The 12,551-nt window shown below is 40.0% G+C and overlaps 1 protein-coding gene across 1 annotated transcript in view; it reads left to right on the forward strand.

Moving 5' to 3' along the window:
• Positions 1 to 12,551, forward strand: part of UTRN (utrophin) — a 503,258-nt gene that overhangs the window by 96,957 nt on the left and 393,750 nt on the right. The window contains 1 exon segment of the mRNA XM_007450323.1: positions 12,198 to 12,290. Within this exon segment, the coding sequence (XP_007450385.1) occupies positions 12,198 to 12,290 (93 nt within the window).

Below are 12,551 nucleotides of genomic sequence, written 5' to 3' on the forward strand. Positions count from 1 at the left end.
CACAGACTCTTGCTGAGTTGGGATAAGGTTGTATTTGGGCATGGTGTCGCTAAGTAATCCAGAGGCTAGCAAGAGAAAAAAAATCCTATCGAGGGGAACAGATTTTATTTCATTTCTTTTTTATCCATGGCCTTTGGTATATTTTGGTGGACTTTAAAATATAATTATTGACTGAGTCCGCTTCTTCTGTGCAGTATGAGTCCCTCTACAGAGCAATAGTGCCCCTGTGCTGAGAAATCCAAACAGCCCCTGATGGCATCTTCTGCCCTTTAGGAATTTGTTTTAAATTCCTCCCCTGGACATCTCCTTCTTGAGGCACCCCCCCACCCCCCTGCCCCCAGCCAAAGTCTCAAGTGCCAAATCTTGTTGATTCTAGAGCCATATACATTCAACATTAACATTGTCCATTTTTCTCCATCTTTTCTGACACCCCCCTTTGCCAAGTCATTATTATGAGTTAGGAATAACTGCGAAAGACTTTACAATGAGCAGAAAAATTAATGGGAGTCCTGTCAGCTCAGCCATCTGGGTTATCTGCTTTCCATCATCTTTGAGCTACTGTACAACTCAGTGAGTTGTAGAAAAAGATAGTAATGCAAATGATTCTTATCCATAAAAATGCAAAGTAGCTGGAATGCAATTGATTATTTCCCCTTGGATAGACTTGTTTTTGCATCTGTTGTAAATTTATTTCAACTTTCCTTTATTGCATACAAACATGTGGTTTTTTTTTTTTTTTTTTTTTTTTGCGGTACGCGGGCCTCTCACTGTTGTGGCCTCTCCCATTGCCGAGCACAGGCTCCGGACACGCAGGCTCAGCGGCCATGGCTCACAGGCCCAGCCTCTCTGCGGCATGTGGGATCCTCCCGGACCGGACCGGGGCACGAACCCGTGTCCCCTGCATCGGCAGGCAGACTGTCAACCACTGTGCTACCAGGGAAGCCCGATGCTCTATATTCTTAAAGTGTTAGCTTTTGAAGCACTTATCATAATTGTCCTTTAAATAGTTGCATCTCAAAATATTTGTCTCTCCTTTCCTAGACAGTGGTACGCTCCATGGGTGCAGGGCTTCTGGCATTTAGTAAGCACCCAGTGAGTGTTTGTAGGCTTAATAAATAAATGAATGGCAGTGACAGAAACATACATTTAAATACCTAATACTGTATATATCCATAGACCGGTTGGAAGTGGTTGTATTGGTATTAGATGGGAGTAGAGTGTGGAATTGAGTGCAAAATGGCATAAATTGTGTTATTTCATGGAAATGAATGCATCGGGGCTTTTGCTCCATTTATTCACAAAAACAAATCCAGCTATGCAAAGTTTCTGCATTTACCTGGTGTCTTGGAGATGTGCTGGAGAGATTGTTAAATCATCATTTGGATTTAATACATATGATTCTCTTATTTATGGGATAGGATTCTTTGAATAGGATCCATCTACTAAATTCATGGTGATGAAAATGAGATTTAAAACTTAAAATCAGCTCAATTCATTCCTTGATAAGGGATTTGGTAAACAGCTTGAGAATACTGAATAATATTTTGATAGCTATATAGCATTCACTATAAATATATATTCTTTTTTTGCTGCAAGTCCTTGTTACTATATCACAGAATACACACCACTTTGGAGTCTGGGTATCCTGAGAAGTAACACAGTGTAGAATAACTTATGATTGTTGGGTTTTGAGAAGTTATGAAGAGCTCGGGAGAAAATGATTATCTAAAGGAGATCAGAATTAGGAAATTAAATACTTATTCCTGGATATGCTGCTCATTTATTTGTGACCTTGGGCAAATTACTAGCCAATTTTTTTCAGGTCACTTGATTTTTATTCCTTTAGCTATAAAACACACTTGAGCATAATAGCTTGCCTCATGTTGATAAGAAATATTGAGGCATTATTGTGAAACATTATAGGAGATTATAATTACTTAGGAATGCTAAATTAAAACTCTATCAGGGACCACCCCCTCCCAAACTTGTGGTATCCCTGATCTGTGCTATTCATATATTTTAAACCAGAAGCAGAAAAAAGCAGTGGCTCATTAAGCCCACTTTATTCCACTGTCTGGTGGGTAAAGGGTGAGGGTTCTGTTCACTCTGATTCTAAGAGCCTCATTTGTTAGTGAGCAGTTTTCCCAAGGGAGGCAGCGAAGGCCTCACCGTCCCAGTGTTGGGAAATTTGTTCTGACTTTGAGCCTGCATTTTCTCTGGCTGACTTGCAGAGCTGCTCATCTGTCAGAGCAGAGACGTACAAATTGCAGAAGCACTTTTATCAGTTTGCTGAGGTGGTTCTCAAAGGAAGTTTGAAAATAAAGGTTAGGTAGAGAACAGGCCAACTTAAAAATGTTGAACTTCACTTTGGGCAGATTTCTGCTTTTTCTTTTTCGAAGACAAAGATGAGCCAAGTTTTCATTTAGTTACTATTCCACACTTGAACTTTAAATTGATAGGACTTAAGAGAGGAAATCTGTGAAGCATTTTTTACCCGTTTCAGTGTGAAGAGTGATTCCAGTGTGTTCCATTTGAGACAGTGGGACATTGCTTTCAGTGTCCAGTTGTTTGCAACTTTATTCACGTGGGAAGTGGTTGGCCACAAAAATAGACGTGGGAAAGGATGTGTAGGTGGGTGCAACAAAAGCAGTCTGTAGATGTTTAGTCCTCTTTTTAGTATCATGAAGGAGACTGTACAGGCTTCCTTGTGTGATGATAAATAACATCTATAGTAGAGATTTGAGCTGGAGTTACACACTGGGTCTACTATTGATTTATTTTCATGAATATGTGTATGGCGACTCAACTCATTGTTTTAGGGGGCCATAAATATTCAAGTGGTTCCTTAAGTTTCAGTTTATGTCTGTTCACCAATACCCCTAAAGCAAACAATAAAATGCATTTCATATTCCTAAACAGCTTCCAGACATGTTTTAGCTATATTATGTAAATATGTTTGGGGTTTTTTTTGCTGTTGTTTGTTTTCATTCAGTTTGATTGTTTTGCTTCCAAACATTATACTTATAGAGTGACTTTCACCTAGTTACTGTGGTTAAATTAAAGAAACTATACATAAATATTATTTAACATGCTGTGTTTGTACATGTTGAGGACTTAATAAATGATTTTGATTGAGCCTATTAGTATTTGTAATCGTTAAAACAAATTTGGAAATTTGGTAGTATATGCTGTGTCTTTGTAATTGATGATCAATTTTGGTATTGATCTGCTGAGAAGAAATTCCTTTTCACCCTTCACCTAGAGAGGGGAGAGCAGAGCCACCTACCTTGTGCTTTTTTTGCATTCAGCCCATGTGACCCCACCATCTCCACCTTCAGAGGTAGGCTCTGATTGGTGTGTGGATGAGTAGGTCTAGGTCACCGTGGGCCAGTGAGCTATAAAGAGAGAATTGTTGAAGACGTGATGGTTTTGGGGGAAAGAAGCTCTTTCTGTTAAAGAGGACTAGGAGACCCTGGGACCATTTTCAACTGTACTTTTGCCTTAGGAAGCTTTTAGCTCCAAGGGCTACTGGTAGGCACCCTCCAAGCATGGCTAATCATGAGGGGAGCCAGACTGGGTGGGAGGTGGAGGTATCTGACACTGTTATTTTTATTTTTATAATCTGTTGGGAAAATAAAAAAATCCTCTCACAAAAGATCTTTATTCAACGTAGAATACAGAGAAAACACTTTGTTATTGAATACTCATATCAGATGAGGTGCATGCAGGCAGTTGGTAGAAGACCAGAAAGTCTGGACAGAATTTCACACAAACATACAGTAAAGTAGAATAAAGAACAACGAGAGGGGGCTTCCCCGAGGGGGCTTTCCCGGTGGCGCAGTGGTTGAGAGTCCGCCTGCCGATATAGGGGACACGGGTTCGTGCCCCGGTGCGGGAGGATCCCACATGCCGTGGAGCGGCTGGGCCCGTGGGCCATGGCCGCTGAGCCTGCGCGTACGGAGCCTGTGCTCCGCAACGGGAGAGGCCACAGCAGTGAGAGGCCCGCGTGCCGCCAAAAAAAAAAAAGAACGAGTGTGTACCTCCTGGAGAGACAAATGGATTGTCCTCGTGCTGGTCTCCTGTCAACCTCCAGAGAGACTTTTGAGTTAATTTTGAGGCTTTGTTATTTTGCATTGGAAAGTTGGAGATGGGTTTATCTACTTCCTGACCAAAAAATTGGGCCTATTATGTTTTTAAGGAGAAGGAAGGGACAAGGCAGCTGCCTCTCCTTTATTAAACAAAGGAAATGTTCTGTCTTCCTTTACATTATCATTATCAATGCCCTAACTAATGCCTCACCCTGGTGCCATGGAAGCCTATCTTTGGAGGAACTGCATTCTTCAAACATTTCCAGTGCTTTGACAGTTGTACATATATGGAATGAGCTGTATTGTTTATTGAGTCGGCCTGCAGACCTTGCCTGATGGGCATATGGAGTTGGGGTTTATTCAGCCTGCAGACCTCGCCTGGTTATTTGCCCATGGAGTGTGCAAGTGGCCCTGCCCCTGGCCGCCAGGCGTGGGAGCCCACACGTGGTTCCTTATCATCCCAGTTTTCTCAGCACTATCTTGGTTACTTTGCTTACCAAAATCAAGGTAAAAATTCTGTTACATGCTGTTTGACTTTTGATTCTCTGAAAGATATTTGATTTAGCTTGTGTTTTATAGTTTTTTGTAATTTCTAAGGTAAATGCACCTTCATTGCTTTGATTCCATTGTAAGCACTGCATAAATCACTGCTGTGTAGTTACTATGACACTAGTAGGATTACCTGAGCCATCTGTTTCTCCAGTCTCTCTCTCCCTTTTCTTCTTTTCCCCCCTCTTTCCAAACAAGCTTCTAAGCGGAATCTTGTTCGGTTCTTAAGAACTTGTGCTGACCACCATGAATTCATAAAGAGAATGGCTGAGAGCCATGCACTTACGAATTCTTTAAGAGACTGTGGCACATTTTGCTGGTTTTCGTTTGTCAAGGTGCTTAACGAGCTCCTTGGGCATTTTATTGCACTCATTTTGCTTTTCAGTCGAAAGCAATGCTGCTTTCACTCTTTCACCATGGGGCTGAATCATAAAGTAGACATTGAAGATTATGCATTCTTCATTTCATCCATTAAGCTATATGTGTCATAACTGTGATGAACCTAATTTCATCAGTTTGCTTAATTTTAACTAGACATACAACTTTTTAAACAATCTATATTTATTTTATACAGTAATACACATTACAAAAAATTAGATAATAGAAGAAATCCAGAGACTTTTTTTTTTTTTTTTTTTTTTTTTTGCCAGTCCGCGGGCCTCTCACCGTTGTGGCCTCTCCCGTTGCGGAGCACAGGCTCCGGACGCGCAGGCTCAGCAGCCATGGTTCCCGGGCCCAGCCACTCCTTGGCATGTGGGATCTTCCTGGACCGGGGCACGAACCCGTGTCCCCTGCATTGGCAGGCGGACTCTCAACCACTGCACCACCAGGGAAGCCCCAAACAGACTTTTTAAAACCACTTGTAATTCCATCATCAAGAGAAAAAGTACATTTCTGTTGTAAAATACTTAAAAGAAAACCATTTACACATAAACATAACCGAGATGACATTGTACCTAGTGCTCACTGATACATTATTGGTTTTTAAGAAAATGAAGAATTACAAGAGCTACATTTTTATTAGTGCTGAGATTTGGGATTCATAAATTAAAGATTCTTGTTTTTAAAATATTAAAAGAAGTATTAAATTAAATCATTCACTTCTTTTTGAGTTTTTAAAATAACCAACTCCTTGCAAAAAAAGTCACTCAAAAAAAAAAGGGAGAGACTATAAAACTTGCAATATGTTATCACATGCTGGAGCATCATTTTAAAATTGATTGGGGTGTCAGATTGACTTGAGAAGAATGCACAAACATTTATGGTATAGACACTATGTATGTGTATATGTATATATGTATGCCATATAAATCCATGTGTGTGATACAGAATTAGACACACACACACATACATACACACACATGCTGTAAACAGTGGGGATATTAACTGAATTGAATAGACTGCCTCAAGTCCTGTTTTGAAAATAGGAAGAGTATAAAAAAATGACAGAGTAATCAAACAGTGTGAAAGGGCTCAAACTTATTATTTGTTTGTAAGATACCATCATCAGACATGCTAGTGGTGAAAGCATTTAAAAACTGTTATCTTTCCACTCTTCTCTATATTATACACAGTTAATGACTTCATTATTTATAATGGGATTAGGTGAATCACAGGATAGACTCTGTACTATATTTCTTATTTGGTACAAATTTGGCAGAATCAAGCTAGCTCATCAAGCCCTTTTGCTGTGCTCCCCATGCTTGTTGGTACAGATTTTGTTTACTCTGTTTAGATTCTGAGTGCCATGAAGGCACAGACTGCGTGTGTCATCCCTCACTTGGTTAGTGTCAGCAGGGCACACCACATAAAGGAGGCCATCTTCTGAACCCAAAATCCAAGTCCCACTTCTGCTTCTGGTTTGTTTGTTGTCTCTACAAAGCATTAACATTTCACCCTTTTAAGAACTGCAAACTGCACTTCCTAAATTTTGCTTTCTTATTCAATCTTTTATAGATTTTTTTTTTCCATTGCTACTACTACTGCTGCTGAAAAACTTGACCTACGATGGAAATAATTAGGATTTGCGAGTGTTGAAGAAAGGGGAGAATAATACAGTATTAGATTATTAGATTAGAGAGAGGGTGGAGAGCAGATCACATGGGATCTCTTATTTGGAGCTTGAATTGTATTTCCCCATGATGGGAGTCCATTAGGTTAAAGCAGAGACATGACACGATGTGATCTGCACCTTAAAATTAGAGTTATTCTGACTCTTATGCAGAAGTAAAGAGGTTGGTTGGCCTGGTATTGGAGACGTGGATGAGAGTGGGGCCACTAGGGAGTAGTGGTCACCTTCGGAATGTGTTTTCGGAGGTAGAAATGACAGGGTTGGTTTGGATTAGACGTGAGGAATGAGTGAAGGGAGAAGGATCTGGTGTGACTCCTTTGTTCTTTTGGTCTCTGCGCAAGTATAATGACTCTGCTGGTATTTTGCAATCAATCATATTCCCTAGTCTGCGGATGGTGGTGGTGTGTGTGTGTGTGTGTGTGTGTGTGTGTGTGTGTGTGTCCCCGTCCTTTCCACAGAGTTTCTCAGTTCCTCAGAGGACTCACTGTTGACTACTCTTGTATTTCCCTGTATGTAGTTATGCCCTATGAGAGAGACTACCAGTCATCCTAGGATCCATTATGCTTGTAGACAAGATTTGTTGATCCGGCACAGTGTTTTAGGACATTACAAATATCAGGAGATTGTACACATAAATTCACATTTCCAGCTCTTTTGAGAAACCAGAAGTCCTACCAACAGTGGGCTGGGATTCTCAAATGGCCGCTGCTGGCTGAAACTGAGCACTGGCTCTTTCAGCCTTTAGGGCTGGCTGATTCACCAGGTGTGATGGGCCCATCAGGTTGGCCGCATTCAACTGAACCATCACATATCCATGACTGTATTTGCAGCCCTTGCCCTCCCTCAGACCCCAGCTTATCCCTCCTGCATTGTGATGACAGTTTGCTTCTGTCCCCTGACATTTTCGATTCAGGAGCTGCAGTGTCTCAGCCGTAGGTATTAACGCTGGTCCCTGTTGGAGTCAAAATGGTGTTAGAACTGGTGTTAAGAGAGTTCAAAGAAGTACAGGGGACCGGGGGATGAGAGGAGGCAGCCAAAGCGAGTCACCTGTGACGTCTGTCGTTTGGATTCCTATCATGTGGCCTTTTAATTTTTTTTTAAGGTTAAATGCGACGCAAGGCTTATCTGTCTTCCAAGTTCAAGATTATTCATTTGTACTCTTTTGTGTTTATTGGAGAACTGTGGAAACCCTTGCTTGTAAATGGGGAGGGTGACCTGAACTTGGTGTTTCTGCAGGGCCAGGCACAAAGGTTGTATTCACCAAATATTTGTCCAATTGAATTATTAAACTGTATTCTGTCTGTCAGAGAAGTTTCTGCAAATAAGTCTTTGCAAAGAATTAAAAATCTAAATAAGACTTTAACCGTCAGGCTGAATCAGGTCTTATTTTTATTAAACGATGACTTCTGACATTTCCCAACTGTTTCCCAGGGTGGATCCTATGTTTAGAGCCTGTGATTCAGAAGTACCAGAGATGCTTTAAAGCCACGAGCTTGGAAAAAAATTTCATTCTGAGTTCATTTAAATGTGGTATATATCTTGCTGCCCTCTTTGGGAAGTCATTAAATATACCTCCTCCGCTGCACCACTGATTAACTGTTTCCTTCCCTATATGTCATGACCCTGTGCCCTCATAATTTTAGTAGCAGTTTAGTATGGACTTTGAGAACCTGGATTTGGAGTCAGATCTTGTGGTATCACATCCTAGTTCTGCCTCTCACTCATCATGTCACCTCTGTGTCTCAGTTTTCTTACCTTAAAGTTCTATCATAAAGAAACAAAGAATGCATCTAAATCTCTGTAAATCTCTTAGAGCATATCTGATACATAGTAAGTCATGCTATTACTATGTCTAGGGACATTTCATGTTTCCGTTGTCTGTTTTTGTATGGCCCACAAGCTAAGAATGGTTTTCACATTTTTAGGTGGTTGCAAAAAGTCAAAATAAGAAGCATATTTCATGACATGTGGACATTATATGAAATTCAGATTTCCACGTCTACAAATCATGTTTTGTTGGAACACAGTCACCATTCCCATCGGCTCATCCGCTAATACATTGTATGTGCTGCTTTCACATCTTGACAACAGGGTTGAGAAGTTTCGATAGAGACCACCTGGCCAGCAAAGCCTAAACTAAGTACTATCTGGACCTTTACGAAGGACATTTTCTGACCTCCGTTGTAAGGCACAAAGCACTGAATCATACCATACTTATAGGTGTTACTCTCCTAGGTGGTAGGTGGAGTGGGCTCTTTGGTATAGTTTGGTTCTTTCCATCTGCCTATGGGACGTTCCTAAATTGCATTTGTCAGGAGTAGGTGGTATTTTGTAGTGATTGGCTATGTGTTTGGGGAGTGTAGGTGTTTGTTTTATATGTAAGTTTTGAACCACAGTTTTGGATTTGTAAGAGCCCTGGTACCTTCCTTCATTGTCCAGTGAAGAGATCCATGGGCTGTATATTCCCTCCTGCAGGTGTACGTGGCTCTTCTGAAGGTACCAGATGGGAGTACACACCAACCATGCCATCACTGGGGGTGGGGTGGCGGAGTGTTAGGAGAATAGGCACACAGCACAAAACTTAATTTCTTACTGATCGCCATCAATATTCATCTGAAATTTGGAAAAAGAATAAAGAAATTGCATTGCTGTTACTGTCGGGTTTTTTTTTTTTTAAAGAATATAAAGGCATTGGTTTCCCTAGTATAAGTGATTGACTTCTAGAAGGACAGAACTGTGTCTCAGTTACCTTTGTTTCAAGAGAATGCTTCACAAGGAGTCTTTCTCAAGATTTGTTCCTCAATAAACAAATGAATGATCCGGACAAGAGAGAGGACAAGAGTGTCTCATGTGGAAAAATTAACGCTGCCTCTTAATGAACGCCTCCCGCTTTACCACTGAGCAGCAGTGGAGCCTATGGGAGACTCCACTGGGTTTACTGTTGAGTTATGCTGGTCTCACAGTGCATACCTAAAGCACAGGTGTGCTCTTGTATCATCATGTTCATTAGTTTCGAATGGGATATATCCCTACAGGTCATGATATTAGTGAATTCGGGACTTGGAAGATCTTTCTCTATGAAGTGACACTTACATGTACTCAGGTTCAGAATCTGCTTTTACATTCCTGCCTAAGATGAAGTGCTTATTTGTTTTATCCATTCTTTCTTCTACTGTTGAAATTTTATGGCACTTTTATGACAGTAGGAAACATTACTACTGTAATGATATGATAATGCACTGAATGATAATATCAACCATTTACTGAACATCTGTCATCTTAGTGTTTAACAGATGAGCCAATAGATGTAGAAAGGCCACTTTTCTAAAGTTACACAGCTGGTAGGAGGCTTGTCTACGATGAGGTCATCAGTGGGCGTTCATAACTATTTGTAATATGGACTAATATTTATATTTACTTTATTTTAGTCTATGCTGATTTGTGTTACTCTGTTTCTTTTTTGGAAAATGGATACTGTAGTGGATTTGAGAAGGGTTAAATGCCGCCCAGACATTATTTAGCTGCCCTTGTCATCAGTAATTCCTAAGGTCCTTTCTGTGCCTAAATATCCCTATTTGTTTCTCCCATGAACTTTACCTATGTTGTTGTCTCTTTGCTCTGAGATCAGAGTTGTTCACGTCTTCCTGAAAGGGAATATGGGTATTTGGCGGCTACTTTGCTGAAGTGTACTTGGGTGGGTTTTGAGAGGAGGAAGGTAAGAGGTAGCAGATGACCAGGGCTACTTCTGCCCTTTGTTTTTACTGAGAGCAGGTAGGAAATCTTTAATGTGCAAAAAACTTGCCTGCTCTGCCTCTTGAAGTATTGCCTCTGGATCTGGTCTCCTGCATCATTCAAATCTGTTTATCATTGTGATCGATGGAGATAATCCATGTATTTCTGACATCGTCACTGCTCACATAGTGGCAGCTGGAAATAGAAAAGCAGCTTTGTTTCAGATATAAATAAGTCATAGTTTATTCTTTGCTGATTCTAAGATGAAGACTTTACCATACTTCCTCTCATTTAGAGTATATGAACTATGGAAAAGCCACATGATAGAAATCACTAGTTTACTATACATTACACATAATGAAAAGTGTAAGAAATCAGGAAGAGAGGATAAAAGGGAAAATGCCAAGCTTTAGGAAACTTTAGGATGGCTTCCTTCCTCCCTCTCACCCATTTCAAGCTCAGAGTAAAATTTTGTTTCGTATGACTTTATATATATGTTTTAAAGTGAAGAATAAAGAATATGCAATAATTATTGGTTATAAAATATCTTTACTATTGACAGGAAATAAAACTGTTAATCTCTGGGCATTTCATATTACAAGGGAATACTTTGATTCAACATAATCATACAACGTTTATTACACTGTGCTTTATAGCTATCTGGACATTTTCACATAATATTCTTTATTTGATCTTTACAATACCTGTGATTTAGAAAAAGGTAAATAGTAGTAAGTAGCTGATTTAGGTTCACCAGTTAGTTAACGGTCAGACAGATTAAAACTGAGGCGTCCTGATTTTCTGTGCAGTAATTGTCCTTTGCATACAATCATGATATCACACACAGACAGGCAAGGTCTACCTGTGAATGGGGTAGGATTTTCTGGCATGGACGCTAGAATATGTTTATCAGGGGAAGTTGCTGCTGTTTATTAGTCAGAAGCAAGAGTTTAGAAATTCTATAGGCTTTGTCATTCAAAATACAGGATGGATACTGGATTTAGACGCAGAGCCAAAAGTGTCCTAATCATTCAGAAATTGGGACCTAGAAATACAGACCTAGTGCCTGAGAGCTGAAATTGAAGTGGAGAGCTGAAATTGATGATGATGTGACCTGCTTCCATAATGGAAATACCAAAAGCCATGTATACTGTGAATGTAAAGTGCAGAGCTGGAATAAGAATCTGCACACTTTTCTTTGGCCTCTGGAGGCCTCTTTGGCCTCCAGGTGCTGTATGCTCATGTATATTTTTAACACGTCTTCTCTCTCAGGAATACAGTAGACCCTCGAACAACACGGGGGATTAGGGATGCTGACTCTGTAGAACTGAAAATCTAGGAATAATTTAGTCAGCTCCCTCCTATCCCAGTTCCACCTCAGTGGTTTCAACCAACCACAGATCATGTAATACTCATGTAATAATACTCTAGTGTTTACTACTGAAAAAAAAATCCATCTGTAAGTGGACCTGCACAGTTCAAACCCATGTTGTTTAAGGGTCAACTGTACATACAAGGCATATTGACATTAATCACAGTTTTATTTGCTCCCTTTCTAAGAAATAATGCAATTTATATATTTCAGCTCAAAACATTTGTTATAGATTTCAAAGTTCTTTGTACTTCTTTCCATACAAGGCAAACTTGTATAGTCTGCTGATCATCCAGACTTTTAATTGGAAGAAATGAAACTATTCATTTATTTTCTACTTATGTATGAAATTTCTGCTGCTGAAATTGTACTTTTTCTTTTATAGAGTGGAAAACCACCCATCAGTGATATGTTCACAGACCTCAAAGATGGAAGGAAGCTACTGGATCTTCTAGAAGGCCTCACAGGAACCTCACTGGTGAGGGATGCCATGTTCAAGAACCAGGCTAATGGCATATCTCTCATCATTACTGATACCTGAAGACCCTCTTGGGGGTCCTTACAATGCAAAGGCTGAAATAGGAACGTTAAAAAGGGGTTTTAATGAATTTTTTGATTGAGCGATATTTAGGCTTTATTGAGGGCTCTGTTTTTATCAAAAAAATACTTTATGTGTTTATTGCTCTCAGACAGTAGAGAATTACAAAGAAGAGTGGATATGTAAAGAGGGCATAATGTT

The sequence above is a fragment of the Lipotes vexillifer genome, unplaced genomic scaffold, assembly GCF_000442215.2.
Source record: "Lipotes vexillifer unplaced genomic scaffold, Lipotes_vexillifer_v1.1 scaffold112, whole genome shotgun sequence".
Lineage (NCBI taxonomy): Eukaryota > Metazoa > Chordata > Mammalia > Artiodactyla > Lipotidae > Lipotes > Lipotes vexillifer.